This window comes from Daphnia magna, linkage group LG1, assembly GCF_020631705.1.
Source record: "Daphnia magna isolate NIES linkage group LG1, ASM2063170v1.1, whole genome shotgun sequence".
Taxonomy (NCBI): domain Eukaryota; kingdom Metazoa; phylum Arthropoda; class Branchiopoda; order Diplostraca; family Daphniidae; genus Daphnia; species Daphnia magna.
Window position 1 is genome coordinate 13,424,146 of NC_059182.1, and position 22,358 is coordinate 13,446,503.

The 22,358-nt window shown below is 41.2% G+C and overlaps 2 protein-coding genes across 3 annotated transcripts; one reads left to right on the plus strand and one right to left on the minus strand.

Annotated features, from left to right (window-relative positions):
• Nucleotides 1-2,003: 2,003 nt before the first annotated feature.
• On the plus strand, nucleotides 2,004-9,118 carry LOC116936328 (U-scoloptoxin(11)-Sm5a). 2 transcript variants are annotated; one of them, XM_032943477.2, is made up of 5 exons: nucleotides 2,004-2,237; nucleotides 3,815-4,024; nucleotides 4,107-4,277; nucleotides 5,427-5,648; nucleotides 7,996-9,118. In XM_032943477.2, exons 2-5 carry the CDS (start codon nucleotides 3,890-3,892, stop codon nucleotides 8,194-8,196), a joined length of 729 nt encoding a protein of 242 aa, XP_032799368.1. In that variant the 5' UTR covers nucleotides 2,004-2,237; nucleotides 3,815-3,889; the 3' UTR covers nucleotides 8,197-9,118. The 2 variants fall into 2 exon arrangements, with proteins under 2 accessions (XP_032799368.1, XP_032799375.1); XM_032943484.2 differs by having other exon boundaries at nucleotides 3,820-4,024.
• Nucleotides 9,119-9,446: 328 nt separating this feature from the next.
• Nucleotides 9,447-21,979, minus strand: LOC116936310 (alpha-1A adrenergic receptor). The gene is made up of 3 exons (XM_032943464.2): nucleotides 21,085-21,979; nucleotides 18,773-19,856; nucleotides 9,447-12,692 (listed from the first exon to the last, which is right to left on the minus strand). Exons 1-3 carry the CDS (start codon nucleotides 21,550-21,552, stop codon nucleotides 12,340-12,342), a joined length of 1,905 nt encoding a protein of 634 aa, XP_032799355.2. The 5' UTR covers nucleotides 21,553-21,979; the 3' UTR covers nucleotides 9,447-12,339.
• Between the last annotated feature and the right edge of the window lie 379 nt (nucleotides 21,980-22,358).

The following is a 22,358-nucleotide window of genomic DNA, read 5'->3' on the forward strand; positions in this document are numbered from 1 at the left end:
TCATGTTACTGACTAACTCATCTATTCTACACACTTTGTCTACATGCTGCGGAATGTTATAGTTGGGTGAGAACGTTGCGAAGCTGAAAAGTTATGGCCAACTAAGTTTTGGCAAGTAGGTATTTCTGCATCAGTAAACGGGTTAACGCAACTGTAAGACAGAACATTAACCTTAAGTTCTATATAATTCATCAGAAAATTCGAACAGTCCTCCGATTCGGCCCAAGTTTCTAACTCGTCCTGCTGCGCTTAACACATCTCATAAGTATTTCATCTGACACGTCGCGACAGCTTATAGTTACAAGCATAAAAAGAGGACCCATATAGGCACGTGCACCATCAATATATACAGGTTTGATGTATAAGGCTGTATGGTCTACGTGTAGCGCAGACTATTGATACGCGGACTACAGAGACGGATCCCCAATACATTGTACTTTCTTCGGCATATAGTGGCCCTATTATATCCTAAGATGTTCTCAGCATTCGCATAGGTATCGGCTACTGGCGTATGGACGCAGAGGACTGGGTCGTATATACACGTACACATAAACCAAAATGGACTCAATCTTTGCACCGCATATTCTTCGATATCCTTTAGCGCATATTCCCAGACCACACAACCTTGACACAAAATTTCAAATTTCTCTTCATCGATATTGCACTGAGAATGAAGAGGGCGGACAAATTTAGTCGTTCACAAGCATAAGGGTGTTGCAAACAACTGGATGGAATAGTGAGAAAAGCTATGTTCAACTTACCGGAACTGGTGGCGATTTGGATTGGGATCTTGTCGTGAAGTAGAACTTTTTCTAATCCAGCTGTAGGAGAAGGAAAAGGAAGTGAACAAGATGGCAAGAAATGCGAGTGCAAAGAACTAAGGCCAATGTATAGAGAAGAGCTTGGAACGAGGCGATAACGAGGACTTGATTGGAGCAAAAAGTGTACACACGGTCCATTTATTAATCCCCAACACTGTCATTCGTTACTTAAACGAAAAGAACGAAAATAATAAGGTTATAGCAGGTAACGTAAACATTACATCCACATGTTACACCCATATGTTTTTTAGCGTTTACATCGATCGTTTTAGCCCTCTTCTTGGTAAGGAACTCAACCGAATTCTCTTTTCAATTTTGGAATAGATCCGCATTCAACAGAAGTTGGTTGCTCATGAGCACTTGCGATTCCGAATTAACACTTGCTTACGTATCATTAAATATCAATCACCTCCATCAACTATCGTTTGATGATGACACATATAACACATTTACACAACGCTGCACGGAAAACAATGTTTGGATAAAAATAAAAGGTGCTCACTCGATCACGTCTAACCTTTGCGTTGATCCCAGCCCGGACGATGACGTTTGTATATGGCCCGTCATGATAAGGCCAGTATATGGACCTTGGGTGATTAAAGGACATATAAAAGAGGACATATGAATAATGGATACGAAAGAGTATTCTAGTTGTACATATTGAAAGACGGACATCGAATGCATCAAACAGTATGGAATCAAAGAAACACAAGCTTGAATAAAAAAAAAATGCACAAAACCTGTCATCCGTTGTCAGAACTCGATCGTTTTGGGTTTATGGGCCTTTACGTAAGCCTGTGTGGATTCAACGAGCATAAAGGTTAACACAATACATCCGACTATAGCGGAAATCTTCCGCTTTCTTTTGTCTTTTCATGTTCTCTTTTTTTTTTTTTTAATAGGCCTTGTTGAATCAGTTCATTATTATACGTAAGGTACTGGTCGAATGGTTTCAATGCGCATCATACGGTTTTATTTTTCGATGTATTCTATGATAACATGCGTCAGAGAGCCCGTTGTCCCGCACTGTAACAGCTAGCGAAGGAAGGCAGAACAAAGTCGCGCCCCCTTTGCCACGTCTTGCTGACACCGCGGCTTCGAGGGGCTGGATGCCGCCGCCGAGCAAGTCCTCTATGCCCTCCCACGCGCACGTCTGCTCTATAAAAACCCAGTCTGTCGCTGGACAAGCAACTCTTGTTTCCTACTTCATCTCGACCGGTGCTGAACGTGTGCCATCACCACCAGGCATCTAAACACAGAACGCAATTGTTCTTATCTTCTTCCGCTTGATTGTTCAGCTATTTCCTTTTGCCTTTTCATCCCTTTGTCTGTTCGACCGACGCTAAGAAGAAATCAACGAGCTGTCGGCAGCTGTTGACATCCGCTTTGTCAGCAGGAAACTAGTCAAGAGCGCAGGTAACTATATCTTGTACGTATAATGCTTGACTTAAAAGACAATGTCGAACGTTGCGTATATATACAGTATTTATGGGATTAAATTGTTTGATTATATCACGTCGTTAGACTTAAGCTTGGCAGTTTTGCTTAGTCTCGGAGAGACGACACATTTCAAGCGTTAGATTGACTCTAATAAAATGAAGGAGTGATTTTTTGCGATCATCGTCTGCGAGTTGTCGTCGATTTAATTATCGGTGAAATCGCATTAAGGATGTCTACAGCGTGAGACTTTAGAAAAAATTTTCAAATGGAAAGGTTACAGTGGGTGACGAAGAAAGTGAACTGTCGTTTCTTTGAAGCTAGCTCTTCAACAAAAAAAAAAATCCTCTTCTTTATAGCTGCTTTGTGACAATGAAAAGAGATCAATCGGATACAGAAACGTATAGGTGCCGCTGGCTTTTGGCATTGCTTTTTCTCTCTCGCCATCAGGCGAACGTCATTTTCTCTTTCTTTGAAATAGCGTCGATCTTGGCCTTTTAGTGGCGTGCCATCATCTCCGAATGATATTTCTTTTGGTACAGGGCAACACAGAAAGGACTTTCAGTTCGACCCAAACGTCATAGAAAAAGGGAAAGAAAAGGCGGGCGGTTTGATCTTGATATGACACACACTCAATTCGATATACGGCCAACTTGAAGTATCCATCAGAATGTCGTTGTCACATCTCTCATTCCAGTCATGAGAGCCGTCTATCTCTTTTTCTGAAATTGATTATCCGTCGCTCGTTTAGATCTTTGATTTTTGAAACTCACTCTTCAACCTCGGAGAGAGCTGTCCTTTAAAACGTTGTTTCTTTCCTGATCTCACCCACGATATATACTAAACCGGATGTTGAGTAGGTTGCTCATCGAATACAATTGAAATAGGACGTCATTAGATGATGATCAACGCTTGCAGGCATCACGTAAATACATATGTCAGCAAATTATACACATCTGCTGGGGCTATTCTTTTGGCATAAAAGTATGGCGCTCCCGACCGAGTTTCGTACAGGTGCTCCCGCTCTATTTATATATGCGCTATTTTCAAGCGTTGTACGAGGTTTCATTTGTCTTTACATCACGTGTGTGCTGGGAAAGCATCAGACTGACGAAAAGCAATTGATCGCCGTGGCAACTCGAATCTCATTAGTCATCTCGATTTTTTCTTCTTTCTTCTTCAAAGGCAACAATGCATATAAGACTGATGGGCACACGCGGAAGAAGTTTCGACGACAAAAGATAAAAGAGTATACGATATGTCTAGCCTGGATATCGGAACGCTCTTTTTTCAACGAGCTTCCCTTCAAAATGTAAAATACCGGGAGCCAATCGAATTATCTTGTTACGCCCAACGGTTACTACGTTTATGTAGCGCATAGCGAAATGCATCTATAGGGAAAAATACCCTTGGGTGTACGACTATCTAGACGGGTCGACATATTTCACCTTGAAATGAATACGCAAATCTGGTTGTTGTGTATATAAAAAAAATACACGATATTTGGGGTCTTGTTATTCTATTCCACTCCATAAATGAAACCTATTTTGCCCTAGTGTAGGGCCTCTATTCTCAACGTAAGCTGCTGGAACCACCAAGAAAAAAAAAGGAAATCAAAACTAGCACACGACATGTACTTTTCATTGGTACGAGCCGCCTTCTTAGTTTTGACGGGTCTCGTCATATCATCAGCCGCTATGGGAAGATTGACTGGCAGCAACGTCGACGGCAATGAAATCAACGATATTTTCCAGCCATTGCCAGAGGTGATTTGCATCTGCCCTTTTAAATGAGCAATTTTTACTTCCAACATTTATGACAATACTGTTTCCATGTTACGATCAACAGGAAAATAAGCTGCCCGTCTGTGCTGGCAACACGATATGCGCCTATCTGCAGGCCAATGCTCGAGGAATCAACACGCAACCATTGTGTTCGTGTGCAGGTCCGAGCCGGTGCCCGTTGATCTGGGACAACGAAGATGGACATTCAATCACTCAAGGATCAGACCAATACAAGGTATTTAATGGTTTTCTATTTATCGTTCTTCTTCTTGTTTCGACGGGGCAAAATGAGTCAGCGTTCCCATTTTTCTTGTTCTTCCATAACACTCATCTATGATTTGCGACACATGTTGTTTCTTTTGTTGTCACAGCAACTCATCCAGCCCAATGTCCTTGTAAAGAACCACGCACATCTGTTGGATGATATTCCCACAAAATATGTCGTATTTCGGGGCTAGATTGACAGACGTGCACTAAATTTGTTAGGTTGCTTAGAGATTTTTGTCCAAGGCTACTCATTGTCGTCTTTAGCTGGAAAGACGTAGTTAATCTCAAGACCATCAACAATCCGCACAAGTTAAACACACAATTTCGGAAAGGACTCATCCACCCCGGGAAACTAAAAGCGTCTGAAAACCATTAAGCAATTATAATTATGCAAATGGTGCCCAATTGTGTAATGTAGGAGTAGGACTTTGAGAATATTCACGTAATAACGCTGTTTTCCTTATTATGTAAATGGCTCAAGAAATTTTGTAACACAATATTCAGAGCACGTAGGCGAGAATCGTTGTTGGTACCATATTCTATGGTATCGAGCTGTTGCATTTTGATACCCACATCGAAATTTATAGCATGACTGCGCGTGGAAAAGAGAATTGATCTAGCCGCCGGAAGAATTGAATGACGCGGATGAGGTGGTCGTGCTTTGTTATAGCAAACCACAAGAGATCGTAACTTGTTCGATGACTTTGAAACACTTCTCGAGCGATAGGAGACAACAGATTGCATGCAAAAACGAGTAAACAGCGGCCTAAATAGCAAAACGGTTGTCAAGAACTTGAAGCCAAGACAAAAAAAGCAGAGAGCCATTCTCGTTGAAGAGCTCTTTAACAGGATGTTTATCTGTAAGTATACCCATCCGTAGACCGTAGCATATACCTTGACAACCCACGTATTCGTCAACGACAACTTGTAACCTTTCACAGAAAAAAAAAAGCCTTTAGCTGGAAAACCTATTATCTGAGTACACCATTCAACGATGTCCTTAAAATATTTCGCTTGACTGATTTACCGTTCGTTTCTCTTTCCTGATTTGTCTTTTTTTTTTTTTCCTTTTTCTATTTCGTCTCGTCTGAAATCGGCGGCGGAAATCAATGAACAGTATTGCCGTAAAGCGCCCACACTGCGCACCTGCCAACGAGGAATGACGGCCTACACGACGGTGAGTCTTATGTCCAAGTCAACGGGCAGGATGTTGTCGCTCAACGACGTCAATCACTGCATCTGTCCCGGCCAGAGCGCCAACTATGACCTCGTCGACAGCCAGTTCGAAGACGTCGATGACGACACCGAATCCATGTCAACTACCTACGTCTGCAATCCGGTAAATAATGAAATGCCGATGAAATGGAATTCTATCTCAATCTAGAGTATTCGTACAAGTGTATATGTATACACATAAAAAACAAGAGCTGGAAACCATTCAGATGGGCAGCATCACAACGGGGGCACGAGAGGCTTTTGATTGTCGTCATTCACGCTGCTTTTTTAGTGCTTTCCGTCGTTCGCTCCACGGCACCAAATGGTCCCTTCACAAAAGGCGCTTCTATTACTCTTTTGCTTCAACATGTATGGTTTCCTTGATGAGCCTGTCGCCTGTCGCGATGAAAAGGCTCTCATTAATCATCAGGGTTCCAATTCAATTAATTTTTTTTTCGCATACCCGGTAACTGCGCAATCCGCTCCTGGGTCTGAATGCGGGAAACAACATAATATGACAAAACGGCAAAAAATCCAGTCCACTTTGACTAGAATAGAGCCCTTTAACTTAATCAAAATTTAGTTTCAGATAGGCAAATGCCCAGAAATCAGAGTGATCATTAAATAGATACGCTTTGTAACGTAAGCACAACATACCTCACTCGTGTCGTTGTATCATGGTGTTGGTATGTGCGCCCCGTTAATCGCATTGCCATGGTTATCGGATACCATAAAAGGAAAGTGGCATAAACACCCTGTGTAACGTTAAAGGCGCGTAGCTCGGAATTAATTAATTTTCCTACGGACACAAGCGCTATAGCTTTTATCGTACTTTCGAATGAGGAAACATTGTTCTTGATAGCGTGTGTTGGGCTTTTATATCGCACCGTAGTGACGAGCTATTCAATAGTCGGTACATGTTGATCCGAGGGCCTGATGGTATTCTTCCGTGTGTCACAAACGCATAGGCCCAGTGAATGGCGTAGGATGCCAGAATTAGATTAACAGTTGATCGAAAAAAATGCGCTTGTGTATAATAATGCCCATAGGTATGGTATAATACGACAGCAGCAGGATGAGTTGAGTTATCAGCGATGGGCACTCGCGTTACAACGGGAAAATGTTTGACATTCACCGACGCAATGACCAAGCGAAATAAGATCAGCCTTCTTTCTACAGTAAATTGGAAACGAAAAAGATATGCATTTCGGTCTTTGTATGGAAATGTCTTATTTGGCCCCAATTTTCTGTCATTTAACTGGGACGGAGATGACTGTTCCGTTTGAAATTCAACCTCCTTCGGGACATTTTTTACATGTTATTTTCCTCGTGACAGACCCAAAGCTTTTGCCATCGCCTAATGCTGACTGACTGCTGGTTGTGTTGCATCTACTACATTTCTCAAGGGCGGAATTGACGTCATTATTTAATCCAAACTTAACTTTTTTTTTGTTTGTATTTCTGTCTCATCATTTTGTTTTCTTTCTTTTTCGACGGCTATGAGGATTGGGATTGAATAATGCCTTCCTAAAGGACGTTGCACTACAGTCTTACTGGACAACCGAGATTGGATAGAATGTACGCAATCTACAATGCCACAGAAATCTGTGCGCCAATGTCAAAGAAAAATGTTCACGTCCGCATCGGTCCCTCCTCCGCCGGAGCCAATCACAGTATAGCAATAGCAAGTGTTTAAAAAAAAATGGCTGTTGATACAATCCAATTGCAGCTGGGATTTCTTTAGTTTGGATTTCATTTGTTTGTCAATACGTTTACGCGACAAGTAAAAAAAAAAGGGAGAAAAGCCTTAATTTTTTTACCCTTCCACTTCCGGGCCAGATGTTCCAATGGAGTATCTCTTTTTCGTTCTATCGCAAAACTTGAACGTAAAGAGTTCCGATGAAGGCCGACGTCGTAGAGGGGGAGACGAAGATGAATAGGTCTATCTAAACTGACGTTTGAATTTAGTCGCATTAGTTGGCGGATATTGCGCATTCTGCGTCCCCCTCTTCTCCGTATGTGTATACAGCCAACAATCATGGGTCCGCGCCGGAATATCCTGCTCAGCCTTCGAGCGGCAATTCGGCTGTGTTTTCACAAAAAGCTCAAACACGCCAAAGTTCAATAGACCTACTTAAAGAAACGATTGAGAAAAAAAAACAGAATGAAAGGGAAAGTCTAGGGCGGAACAAAGAACGAAATCTTTTCATTTTGATTACGTTCTGATTGTTCCGATTGTGTCAACAGCATCAGTTCTTGATGAATTAGAAGGCCAACTAGCAATTTATTGTGCCTCTCATTTGAGTTACAGTCGAGGGAATCTCTTTTTCTGCTCCGTAGAGTCGATGAGTCACTGAAATGTCTAAACATAAACATCAATTAGGTTGGAAAAAGAAGCGGCAGATCACATTTGCTATTGTTATTTGATTGTCATTGTTCGGTCTGTTCGTTATTTTTTTTTTTTTACTCAGCTCAAAACTTGTGGCGGGAGCGAGGCATGCAAGGTGATCACGGAGACTGCTACAACGTTCCTCGTGAATCCCAAGTGCCGCTGCGCTCACGACGGCGCCTGTCCGTCCTCTAGCGCCGGGATTGTTAACAACAACGGCGGCCGGAAGACCGAAACGGTGCGGTACGGAAACGGAGCTCTTCACATGATCTACTGTCACTAGATGGCCATCAAATACAGAAAGAGCAAGTAATAAGAGAAATTCCTGTTTTTGACTCTTTAGTTTGGCTTTGATTTCTTTGGTTTTCTTTTGCTTTTTTTTTTATCAACGAGGCAAGGACAAAAGAAAAGGTTTCAAAATAAAACAAAAAAACCTGACATACACGATTTTTCATCTCATGTATAATATTCAAAAGTCGATCCTTCGAGATCCAGATTCGTTTCTCTATTCCAGCAGCTCTCTCCTACATGTCTCCTTCCTTTTCATACTCTTTGATGCAACACTGCAACTCATAGGTGGCTTCCCATCTATTGCTATTCTTATTACATAAAAATATTTCTTGGCAATTGTAATACCATTATCCTCAACCCACCTCCATCCCTCCTTTTTCCGTTTATGTATAAATATAAATGTATCATGGCAACCATTATCATACACCTGACGTTGCGTACATTTCAATTCGAGTGCTGGACCCTATACCATCCAGCGCTCCGCTCTCCTGGGCGCCAGCAAGTCCTTTTCTTCATCTCGAAGGTTGATGTATATGTCGTGCATAGAAGGATCTATCTACCACACCTGCTAATTGCTGGCTTCGTTAACAACTGTAAACATTGTTGGGTCGGTAGTTAAAAACTAAACTACCTTTCCTTGTCTTTGTGTTGTTGGTTTCGGTGTTTGCCCCTCTCTCCCGACCCGTTCCCGTCAGTCAGAAACAGCTTGATCATTCGAAAAGAGAAACAAAACAGCATGTCGTAAGTTGTGGCCAAAGACAAAATCTATGATTATAACAGAAGCATTTCCAAAGAAAGGAAAAAAGAAGTATATTCAACTTGATACCATTTCTGTTCTCAAATCACATCCCAAACCTAAAACCCTATCGACCTCTCACTCGCTATGTGTAATAACAATATACGATCGATCGAGACATGGTTCTAAAACTTTTTGCGTAATTAGATATGCACGCGCTTTTTTTTTTTAAATGCTCTTCCTTGTTCCTTTTGCTAGCGAGTTCCGTGTGCGAAGGTTTATTTTATTTTATTTTATTTTTTGTTTTTCGTTTCCTCTTTGATTTCATGTTTGAGAATACGTTTATCCAAGAAACGAGAAAGGCAGCAAACTATGATTTTGTTAGGATGCCTTTTCGGTAGTTGAATTAATTGGCTTATGCTTTTAAAGTTCCATTCAGTATGTGCAGTAATAGAATTGTGACAGCAAATTTGAGATCACGACAGATTAAAGAATAGAAAAAAGAATACGATAATACGCTGTATTTCTTCAGAATAATGTGCTCGTCATGCACAATTTCAAACAGTCACAGCTATTTACCAACCCACCGATTCAATTATGCATGTTTTATATACTGTACAAGGAAGGACACAGCACTTTTACGAGGTTCGATTTTGAAGTAAAAGAAAAAGGGCAAGTAGAAAGAAGTTTTGACACGGCACCGAGAAAACGAGGAGAGAAAAAAAGCTGGGCAGGGTAAGAGTTACATAATGAAAGAAAATGCAACAAAGAAAACATTTGGTTATTATTTTTTCATATTTTCCTGAAGGGTTCTTGTAGTCCGATTCTCGCCTCAAGTGTTTGGTGACCAAAAATAGGCTTCTGTAAATAGAAGGCCTGTTCGCCGGGCAACGTCATTGCTCTTGCGTACATAAAGTTCCAGCATCTACAAATCGCCATGATGGATGATGAAAATCGATCGCTACTTTATCAGAGCAAATAGATTGTCCTCTCGCCCTGTCTAGCTGTGTATACAAGTCCCCTTACTATACAGCCTAGGTCGATATTGATGAGCTATTGTAAGCAGACGCTGATGTTTCTGCAGCTGTCGTCATAGCAGACTAGCGCCGAACAACACGTTGATCATCTTTCATTCACGCAATGGCACGACGCTGTTGAAAAAAAGTTTGGATATAAGAGGAAACAAAGTAATGATTAATTAAGAATTCCGACTGCTAGTGAAGTGGCACAAGTTCTAGAGTAACTTTGGTTAATCAAAATGAGGCGTTTTGCTTTGCTGGGTTGATGCATCGTCATTTCTATAACTCAAGAAAGATTAAAAAAAAAAAAAACGTAAATAAATGGCGGTGGGCTGATGGTCCCTTTTGGAATTGTTAATTAGTCCTGTAACGTAGGCATACGTTCCCATATGAACTATGAATTTCATCGCATTCCATAGCCGGAGAAGAAAAGTATGATACAGACTTGATTCAATAATTAGTAATTTGCGGACATTCCATTGCTCATGCGTCAGCTATTGTCGTCAGATGGGCTGAACAAAGAAAAGCGCAAATCTCAGTAAATGTAGAAAATCTAAATAGGAGACGTGAGCAATATGCGCATAAGTTAAAAGATGCATTGAGCCATGAATAATTGTGTTTTTTTTTACTTTGGAAAAAGTCAAACGTCGAAAGTGCCTTTATTTTTTATAAGCTTTCGTTCAAACGGAGATGGGGATGGCAAGGACACAAGGCAGGCGCACGTGACCTACTAGACACATATACCATCCATTCCATGGTGGGATCGGAAAAAAAAAAATCAGACAAGAAAACAAGCTTATGTTGTGTACAATGGATGCCAAGGCGGAGTATAGAAGAAGATGGTGTTCGTTCCAGATGACATCTTTTTTTTTCCAATTTCGTTTATTCCGATTAGAATCGCTGCATAATGCGCGGAGATGCATGGCTCGGGAAAAATCAGCCGAGCGACGGCGGGGAAACTGTTACGCTGGGAATAAGTCCTTCGTGTAGACGCAAGATGTCCAACGATCAGTGAAGAAACAAGAATCTTCGATAAATTCACAAATGATGGTGAGGAGTCGCTATATACCCGCGGGATCGGTGAACCACCAACGTCAGAACCAACGGACAAGATGTAAACAAAACGAAGCCACCCCCTCTCTTAGAAAACACGGACAGAAACAAAGGTAAACGCAAAAATAAAAATACAAAACAAAAAACAAAAATGTGAAATCGATTTGGGCTTCACATAGCATGGCAGAGCTGAACGTAGTACATGTCAATTCCTCAGCATAGGTGAACTCCCGCCCAACATTCCAATACTGCAATTGAAGATAATACATTTTTTTCTCATCGATGACGTTTTCGCTATTCGTACTGTATGAACGAGATTTGCAAGCGTATTTATTGGATGGATTTTTGTCCAAAGTCTTTTAACGTATAGGCGTTTCTAATAACAATTATAGTGCATGTCCCACTCCCATAGCCTTTCTCCAGTCAACGCATATAACATCAACTGAAAGGTAATAGGGATTTGACGTCTGTCCGTCGCTCAGGAATGCGCGTGTAATCAAAATCTAAAATGAGCTAAGAGTTAAGCTCTTCTGGAAATACGGCACGCAGCTGATGTGAGTCTAGGGTGATTTAGCTATGAGCTAGCAGCTCAATAGTATTATTATATTCCATACGTTATGCGTGGGAGCAGGCCAGCGCACAATCTCTCTGATGTTTTGTGTAGCCGTCAGTATTATTTATCGTTTTCATCGCAGGTTGGCTTCCAATGATCAAGCGGACAACAGCTGCGTCCAATAGCAATTTCATGCAAATGTTCCCCGGGTCATTCATCAAAGGGAAAAAAACGCGTTAACTTGACAATTTTCCCCTTCCGTCTTAACGACACTGTTGGCCCCGAATGTTTTCTGGCTATTAAAATTAAAACAGTGCAGATGATATTGTAATGAGATTCATATCTTGCAGTGTTACAAAACACAAGTCTCTTGTTTTGCCATCTCCAAAGAGTTCTAACTCAATAGTTGACGCATAGGTTTTGTTTCATCCGACTTTTCCATTAAGGTATCAACAATAACAGTGGCCAGCGTTCAAAATAAATGAAGGGGTGTCCTTTCATCAGAGTTTAATGACCAGCAATTGCGCTGAATTAATGAATTTGAATAAGGATTCGTGAAGGACTCATCTCAGATAGCACTCGGACAGCATGAGTCATGACTGAAGTCACACGCAAGCCGACAAGCCATTCTGTCACAGCAAAAGCGTGTTTGTAAATGTTCTCTTGTTTGAAGGCCCTTCGGTATTGTTTGTTGTTACAGATGTCAAAATGTTCCTCGTTATCCGAACGACGATGAAGGGCCATTAGTCATCAGGTACTAGTCACTGCTAATGATCAGGTACTATTCAAAGCGCAAGGGTCGCTTCCAGGGCGAGGTGTCGCTGACACCTGGACATTTGTTTTATCCAGAGTGGACGGTGGTGAAACGTTGTTAACCGACGGGTTTCTACTGGCGTGACGCGAATGCAATGGAGCCATAATCTGCGGCGGTTTCCGGTTGAAACTCCGTCCACCGGCTCCACTGGGCCATCTTGCCCGTCGACCGCACAGGATTTTAGAGAAGGCTCGTTTAAATTCGCGGCTCGTACTGGCATAGATGAACGGGTTCAGGCAGCTATTACAATAGCCCAGCCAAAAGCAGCACGAAAATAGTGGCGATGGGATGTTGCACGTTGAACAAAGGGCCTCTGTGTGAGAAAGTAAAAAGAAAGACATTAGTAATCACACATTTTACGTTGGCATTTAATATGATTGAGTCCTCCGAAAGGCCGTCGCTGAATGCTTTATCGAGCGATTGATTTTATTTCGCAAAATTTCTCTTACGGAATGCAAAACCAATGGTAATGAGGGCGTTCGATTGGTCTATAAAAGACGAACGGTTGACACTGCACCCTTAATGGTACCTTTAAAATGATGGTGTCTTAAAGGATATCTTTCTGTGATGACTGGTTAGTACCGTATAAAAATACAGGCTGATGCACTTCATCATTAATATTCATTGCTTTCTTTTGTGTTTGTCTATCACAAAAGAAAATGAAGAGAACATCATTATTTCCGTTGATAGGGACGGACCACAAAATAAAATTCAAATGCGTCTTGCACAGTATAGTACCGAAGCGAAGATTCTTGAAAGAAACAACAACTGATTTTCTATTTTATAAAGGAAACGGCCATTTAGGTTTGTAAGAACCCCTTCTTCCCTCTTGACGGGTTTGTAATGAGGAGGACTGGAATTTCTCATTTGGGCTCCGTTCTCCACTTGACATTACATATATTATTCAGTGCAACCCGTAGTTTCCCTGTATTTGCATGTTCCATTCTAATCCCATAATTCAATTTGCTTCAAGCAAAGGAAAAGGGAAAAGAACTGTAGAATTGCGCAGGATTTTTGCACCACCGAAATATCTAAAAGGGCATTGAGAGATAGATGGAAGTCGAGATCAATTAAAATGATCGTTAATCTAATTTTGACTTGAAGGCCTGTCTAGACGAAGGGACTGTCCTTTTTGGTCTTTCCTATTTAACTTCTTTTTGTGTGTGTGTGTCTTGAAGGTGATTAATCAATGTAGACTTGACTAAATCATCCGGTTGCGAAAATACAAATGAAAGGGATTTCTTCTTTTTTTTTTTCTTTGGCCTCTTTATACGTAGAAACTCGGCCGGAGTCTGAAAAGCTTTAATTTATAGGGACGGTCCAATTAATCAGTTCTTTTGCATTACACGAAGACGATTCCATGTTCAGCTTTAGTCGATTGTCTGAAGAATTACAATACATTATACACGTTTCGTTCTTTCGTCTTCTAGACGAATCACGAACGCGAATTTTCATTAATCAGTTAAGCGTGAGTTGATCCAATTGAATCCCCGTCATCAAAAAGGAAAAGGGCACACGATAACAAATCTCATTCTTCTTCCCCTACACAATTTCTTTCTTTTTTTCGTGTCGGTCAAGCGTGTATATAATAGAATTCACGATATAATTTTTCTTATATATACATAGATCCTCTAAATCTATTTAGACAAAAATACTTTGTTTAATCCACCGTACAGTGACCGCAAGTAGAGCGTGAGCAATCAGAAATGCTCACTTCCCGCTTGATGGTATTAGCATTAATATGGAAGGGATTAAAGAAAATATAAAAGAAGGCCCCATAAATTGTTTCCTGAAGGTCATATTGCCCGTGTAATGATGACCACAAAAATCGGAATTAATTATGTCCGCAAGGTCTGATTGAGGGCAAGGCTCAATGAAGATTTCTGGGTGGCTGCCAGTTTGCTAATGTCAAATAAAAATTATGGTTCACGTGAACATTCAAAATTGCAGAAGCAATTGTGATCCATTGATTTCTATTGTAATAACGTTTGCTCACAGTAGCTACGTCATTTACATGTGCAGCACTCGTTGTCATTTCATAAAATGCGTCCTTTCATGCGCCAGAACAATGGCAAGAAAGAACAAACATGAAACAAATAAACCATGTTGGTGATGAGCAAAATCGATAGTCTTATGGGTTTCATGTATTCAACTTGACACGCATAATCGATAGGATTAATCGCAGGTAATCTACACATAAATTAAATGTAAAAATGAGAAATAAAAGAATTTCATCATAGCGAGGAATTGTAACTATTTTTCCTTATTCCTATACAGAAAATTCTTCTTTGAAATATTGTACGTGCCTATATAGAACTATTTTATAACAGCAAGTACGAAAATCTCCCGACTTCCGTTGGATCTAATCATATAACTGGCGAGAAGTCGAGAATCGTATATAGAACGCACCACCAAACCCATCAAGCCGGAGATTACAGTATAGACTTATCATATAGACAGCGCAACCACAGACTTCCGTCGATGACGATGTTTCTATATTAAGAATCTTTCTTTCTTTTTTCCTGCTCAATCATGGCAACTCCATCAGCTATAAGGATCGCAATCAAAAAGAAACATGCAGGCCATTCACGCTGTACATCCGTTGACTTTATTCCTTTTTAAACAAATAAATCTGTGCCGAACGGGTGAGACCCGGGTGAGACCCCCAAAAAAACATCCATTTGCATTTTTATTTTGTCTAGCAATAACTCGGGCGGTTTTCTTACTAAAAAAAAAACTATCGGGGATCATTGTGTAGCCTTTACTGACGTGGGAAATCAATCAGTTGGTTCCTTTTTTTACGTACACCTTACGTATCTACTGTCTGCTTGGAAGCTCCATTACATCATGACAGCTATACGATACAGCCGCTCACCTATTGATTCTCCTATATATACGGGTCACGTTGCTAGATATTTGAAGGCGGTCAGCCAAGTGTACTCTTACTGCTCTAATATTCTGGAACGGGGAACGCACGTGCTGCTATACCTATTCCATCAAACGGCCATGGTGTTTTAAATGTATATTCGATGTTTCTTACAGTACATGCTCAATAATTCAACGCCAATTAAAGAAACACGCATTTGCTGGAGTGCTTTGTATGCTGTTATGTTTCCCCACGTTTGTTGTGCTACATCATCTGCGTGAGAAGCATGTATAATACACCACCAGTGATATGTAGCTTCAAAGTTCAATCTCATGTTGGCGATGCTTTTTAAACTTGGTGAGCAAATGTCACAACACTCGGAATGCCATTTGACCCAATTTTTTATAGACAACTCCGGTTCATAGTTTACCCTTTATTGGACTTAAGCCGTAATGTTTGTCTAAAAAGTCGGGATTAAATTTGGGCTTTAATTTAGGCGTTCAGTAGCATATTGCAGAGCAACATCAGCCATCAACAGACCATGTGGTTGTATATCTTGTTAAAAAGCTCCGTCTATAGTTGATCTTTGTAAATCACACATATTGATCCTTTACGACATTCTATGTAACTTCTTAAATGAGGTTTATTTCGTAGATGTTGAATTGATAACGTACACTATTCAAGAGCTGTTAATAACACGCCTACGCTAGTTTTTAGCTTGATGAGGTAACAAGATGGATTTATACGTTACTAGTTCACTGCAGACTTTTGGAGGCGTGTAATCACTATGCTCTTTGTGACAGAAAACTCTTCTCGAAGTTTAGTACGCTCAATTCCTTATGACTAAACAACTTGGGATAGCCGGCTTATTAATGTTTTCGAAGAAGAAAAGGGAAGGATGCGTGACTGATCTTTGGAAACTTAGACGGTTTATTTTTAAAAGGCTAGACATACATCCGCAAGCTTCGATGGGTTGCGAAAAAGAAAAAAAAATTGTGTTATCTTGAAAGTATATACCCTCTCTCCTTGGCACGTTTTTATACACTTTGTAACGATTTTTCATTTTCGCGCTGAGCAATTTGAAAAATAATCACGTCAATTTCACCAGCACTTAACCCCATACATGAAGGCGTAAATGGCAGACGTGTACGGGGCGTTGGTTATAGTAATATTTCATGTAACGGCTTCCTTGTTACTTTTAATTTAAAAAATTCATGTCTGAGTAAGTATTAGATCGATGAAGTCAACGCCTGCTGTCATGGCTGTTATTTCTTAAAAATATGTTCCTATTGTAGCTGGAAAAGAGAAAATCTTTAAACTTGCAAAAGAGAAAGCTATCCAACATCATTTAGTACCAGTTTCAAGAATGGAAGTTAAATCCAAGGTTTCAAGTCGACGAACAAAAACAATCCTCACAACAACGATGCTCTCATTACATTCGGCGTATCATACAATACGCGTTGTAGTGATTATATGCAATAATGACACACAGTGAGTTTCATTTTGGTACGAAACTAAACAACGATGTATACGAGAAAACTTCTCGCACTTTATCTTACATAAAGTTGCTTAAACTTGTTGTTAAAATGAAGTAGTGAATCCGAGTCTTATCGCACGTCTGACACACGTTTGCAAGCAGTTGACTCAATTGAAGAAAGACAGCAAACTTGTTAATATACTGTATAGTTAGTGAAAAATCATTTGCATGTCAAGGATCCGTATGTCTCTCATACGCGTACATGTAGACATGTTGGGAAGATGAAACGAAGACGCAGTGAAATCAACGTGATTCGCGCAAGTGTCGTGAGTCATTATGCTTTTAATCAATCTTTTGATTAACCTTCAATTGATTTTTCTACTTTCTGGTTCGAATTTATAAAGCTGAAAAAAGCGAACAACTGCAGTGTAGTGAGCATCACCGATTCATCAAGTTTTCCAGCTACCGGTAATTAGGGATTGAGCTGCTCACCATAACAAGGAATAAGAACATATACGAACCTCCCGTGTACGCTATGACCCGGGAAAGTGGTATGGATTGTCCCTCTTCCGACAAAATCAGCCGGAATGAACGCTATAAAACAGTTTGGAATAGAAATGCCCGTGTGGATGATACAAGACAGCTTCTGTTCAGCCATTTTTATGTGCCCTGTACCATTCTGCTCGTCCATACGTCTGATGGACTTAAATATGTTTAAGAAATAACCTTGGCGATGAGTCACAAGACTTGCTTATCGCAAAGTCAGGGAAGCCATTTCGAGTTACGTCCCGATAACGTAGCAGCATCGTGCAGACTTGGCTTTTGTCCAGTGAGACCAACCGTCATTTGCGCGTTAAGGGTGTCAAACCAAAAGGACAATGAAGAATGAAGCGACTGTATATTATTAGAAACATTTTGAGGAATCGATTAAAGGGAGCCTGAAAATAGACGAGAGCCTGTACATGTAGGAATGTAATGCAGCGTGATTCGATGGAAATTTCGTTGTTATTTCCCCTAGAAATTCCTGGAAATATGACGGTGTTATATAAGCACTGGCATCTCCAGCTTCGCCTAGAAAAAAATTCCACTCGCTACGTAATGAAGAGACTCCATAAAGCCTTAGGAGAACTCCTGCTCGAGCTATACCAACCTGTTCTAGTTCGTTTGTTCCCATTATTTCGACAATCCCGGTGAGGTTTCTCCATTAAAAAACACAGTGTGCGCACACGTAGAATGACGATGATGATTTGTATAGGCCTGTGTATACAGTTTACACCGCCTACAAATCAGCGATCAAATTCAGGCATATTGTTTACGTCCTAAAAATACGAAACGACAATTGCGGTTTGTTATAGCTATTTAACACGCGGCTGGATAAATATATCACACCTCACCCTGAGAGGCTATTTTGGTAATAGTAAAAACGTAGTCGCTCGAGTAAAATTGTGCGCTTTTATTTTCATTGTTTTCTCTTTAAACGTTTCTGACAGATATGTCCCAGCAGTTGTCTTCCCCAAGCATGGCACCCCTATTGTGCAATTCGCTTGCAAACCTCTGTTGTTTTTTTTACATTCCGTCTCAAAATCTGATGAAGAAACCATTTGCCCATCCCGGTCGGTGAACAGGTGGGCATACTTATATGTTTGATCGTATAAATTTTCGGGCTTTTACTCCGCACGGGGATGGAACGCTCTTACACTCAACATCATAGCCATAACTATTATTTGGTATATAGACGAAGACTCCCCCCCCACCCCTACAAAAAGGAAATCAAACGAGCCAAAAATGGAACTGCGGCCCGTGATTCTATCATTTTCGTCATCAATGTTGCAGCTGTTGGACTGATACGCAACACATCAAAAGGAAATCGAAGGTCTCGTTATAACGTTTTTTTCTTTTTTAGATCCAAGCTTCGTGTGAAAATCTCGCCTAGGTGTTCCACTCAAATCGCCGAGAATGTCAGCTCCACCAGTTAGTAAAATATATAATTGGAGAAAAGTCCCCATTTAACAATTTTAGCGTGAACATGGAAAACTACGCAGACACTCACCAACTGGCAAGATAACGAAGAACGGGAACCAGCAGAGAAGAAAGGCTCCGACTACAATTCCCAATGTTTTAGCTGCTTTCTTTTGACGCCGAAATTTGAACATCTTGGCTGACAATCCAGTGGTCCCACCACTGTTGCTCGATAATGCTCCACCGCTTGCATTCACGGTCAATGTCGTACCAGAAGCGGACGTGAGTGAGTTGTTGGTTACATTGGAAGGCCGTCTTGATGAATTTTTTCTCTGAAAATGATTCGCCAGACCTTTCTTTTTCATGACGGCGCCCGTGGTCAATTCGTTCAGATCCTTGGCCAGCTCACTGTTCAATGGAGGTGGCGAAGTGTCCAAGGGAAGCTGGGTTGCTTGCGACGACCGACCACTTTTGTTGTTCTTGCCACGTGAAGACGAAGTGATAGAAGATCGATCACTGATGTTCGTCGACGAGTCAAACGTAGACGGACGGGCTACCGAACGACCTTTTGCGACATGGAGGTGATTCGAAGTACGGTGATGGCTTACCGCTGTCGTTGCCATGGGTTTCAAAGGAATGGCGCGTCCAACGTGAACCCGCAACGTCAAAACTTCACTGCCACTGAGCGACGAAGTTGACTTGTCCGTCTTGGTTCCACTCTCTAAAAACTTGGTCTGTTTGACGGCCGTCCGATAGATGCGCCAATAGATGGCCAAGATGATCAAAGTGGGCAAATAGAAAGAGCCTATGGCTGAGAAGAGGACGTACGCTTTTTCCTTGTTGACATTGCAGGCTTGCAATTCAGACGAGTCCAGTATTGTGGTCGCAATCGCCGGCGACGAGTCATTACCAGATCCTAAAGAGAAATCATTTCTCTCTTTCCAGCCCAAGAGCGGACCGATGCTGATCGATAGGGAAGAGATCCAGACAATCAGGCAGAGTACAGTGGAACGCTTTGCTGTCACGATCGAATAGTAATTCAGTGGCCTAGTAACACCGATGTAACGGTCTACGGAAATGACGCACAATGACATGATGGATGCAGTGCAACAGAGGACGTCCACAGCAGCCCAAACATCGCAGAAGACGGAGCCAAAATACCAGTTGCCCGTCACCTAAAATTCACAAAGCAAAAGTTGAAAAAGATGAATGACATTCCATGCTAAAGATAAACGTATGCATATAGGAAAGACATAATGCATTGGTAGTTAAAAGGGGCCTCAATGACGAAGTTGACCGAGTGATTCGTCCGGTGATTGACGATGCACTTTAGTTCAACTATTGTTATGACTTATGTAATTATAAGTTTCGGTTTATCGGAAGAAACGGGGAACAGGTTATACAATTTTCGAAGAATAATGGAAGGCCAAATACTACTATCGTGTATGACGTCAATCGTGGATGAGCGGAACGATGTAATGGACTCAAGTTAAGAGTTTTCGATGCCACTGAAAAGTTTTCATTCTTTTTTATCTCCAATTTTCCCATTTTATTTAGTTTGCTTTGTTTTTTCTTTCTTGTCTTTCACGGTTGGGTGGCCAAAAGTCAACTGGCATCCTGAAAGTAGATTTCCCCACTCTATTACAACCCGTCGGCACCAAATAGCAGCAGCCCTTTGTCTCAACTTTTTCTTTTTTCGAACTATTTTTTTCCCAATTCTATTTTGGCATCACCGTCTTCGAACTTTTTAAAGCGACGCATCTTATCTTCATATAATATTCAGCATCAACTGGAATGTAGTTCAACTTTTGCGCTGGTGATCCTTATTTATCCGCTATATATTCCTTGCTGAATAGCGGATTTTCTTTCGGCGCATTTCTTCTTCGAGTGCGAGAGCTATTTTGGAAAGAAAAAAAAAAAACATCGACAACTGGCATAGATATTGTAGACATAGTGGCGGAGAGTAGGTCGAGTTAGAAAAGTGGCGGAAAGCGAGGGACGCAGTTGCTCGTTTGTTGATATACCATCGTCGGGACGAATGAGAAAGACGAGATATATGGTATTACCATTTCAGAAAAGGACTGTGGGGGATGCGACAATATATAGGTAAAAGTATTCATGCCTATAAATCAAACTAGCTTGTTTTCTGAGTGCTATATGTATATTACGTTACCTAAAGCCTAATGCAAATCCCCTTTTTTTTTTTTGCCTTACAATAATGCAGTATTGATTTAAAAATGCCTCCCCAAAATACGCTAAATTCCTCTTTTCTTCTTGTCTACTGCGTTTATCCTTTTCCTTTTTCTATTTCTTGTTGAAATAAAAATAAAAATGGGGATATTGAAACGGAATTCCACCGGAATATAAATTTTGACTGCGCCAATTCCAGTTGGGGGTTTTTACCTCTAGCGTTGCGGAGAAGGGTAGAACTAGGAATCCTAAAAGAAGATCAGCAACGGCCAGGTTGGCTATTAGGATGTGGGTAGGACCACGCAGGTTGGAATTGAAGAGGACAGCTGCCAAGATGAGCAAATTGCCACAGATGGTCAACAGGACAATGATGGACAGAACGACGACCACCCCTAGAGACAGCCAGTTCACGCTGGCGTCCTGTAATGTCGAAGCTTCCGTGGACATGATGCCGTTGGAAGATGATTGCCCATTAATAACGAAGACGGCAAGTCCAGACAACTGTGCCAATCCTTCTTCAGTAGTTGTATCGATGACGCCACCGCTCACTGAGGTAATTATTTCAACATTGTTCGCGGCGTTCAACGAATCAAAATACTTGACACTAGAATCAAAATCGGTTCCAGCGTTGCTCACATTTTTGGCCATCACGTCTATTACGAACTTGGCGAGCGGTTGCATTGTTTTCTATGCGTTCCGATGGTCTTCCACAGATTGACGGACACTGTCATTTGCACTAGCGATTGTGTTATCTTGGAATCATTTGAGAGCCAATTAAATTAGGAATACATTTTGCAATATAGCCTACAGTAGACCCTACCGATATGGCTTGACCGTATTGTATGGCCTTTAATGGACAAATACAATCAATCAATCAAACACACAGTAAGAAAGAGAAACCAAACTCTATGTTTTTCAAGCTTAAACACGCACAGCAATTGTTGTCGCTAAAGGACGGTTGATTATTTGGTAATACACCAAATTTCCTTTAGATCGTCACCGTCATTATTTACCAACCGCATCAGGACCACTATGCCTGTACAAACAAATGAAATCTAGTAAAACAAGAGATAACAGTTGCGCAGTTGTGCGAGACCGCAGAGGACGACGTGGCTCAATGGACTGACGGGCTGCACGAGACGAGGGACGAAAACGAGCAGCGGGATGCGCCGTCATTGGAGAGGGGGCGGCGGCTTTTTGCCCAACTCCGTACATACGCAGAGCGGCTTCCAACGCTAGAAAGTACACATTTCTCTTGTATTCAGTTTAGACCGACAACGCATTTCGTATATACCCATAAAGCCTCGTGCAAATGTGGATTGAATGGCAACCGCGGCAAACGGCCCATTTGCAACTAACCAAAAGCAAAACCACATCACCCGTAACAGAACTTCTCACGGCTGCCTGTCTCTTTTTCCATTAACGCCTAGACTAACACAACTCTGTCTTGCATATCACATGGGTTAGTTTGTAATTGCAAGCTCCCC

Bases quoted from the DNA above. Each gene is read 5' to 3' on its own strand.
- LOC116936328 (XM_032943477.2), top strand. From the start codon at position 3,890: ATGTACTTTTCATTGGTACGAGCCGCCTTCTTAGTTTTGACGGGTCTC. The intron at 4,025-4,106 runs GTGATTTGCATC...TACGATCAACAG, and splicing joins TTTTCCAGCCATTGCCAGAG to GAAAATAAGCTGCCCGTCTG. The intron at 4,278-5,426 runs GTATTTAATGGT...ATCAATGAACAG, and splicing joins AAGGATCAGACCAATACAAG to TATTGCCGTAAAGCGCCCAC.
- LOC116936310 (XM_032943464.2), bottom strand. From the start codon at position 21,552: ATGCAACCGCTCGCCAAGTTCGTAATAGACGTGATGGCCAAAAATGTG. The intron at 19,857-21,084 runs GTAAAAACCCCC...TGTGAATTTTAG, and splicing joins CCTTCTCCGCAACGCTAGAG to GTGACGGGCAACTGGTATTT. The intron at 12,693-18,772 runs GTGAGTGTCTGC...TTTCTCACACAG, and splicing joins CTTCGTTATCTTGCCAGTTG to AGGCCCTTTGTTCAACGTGC.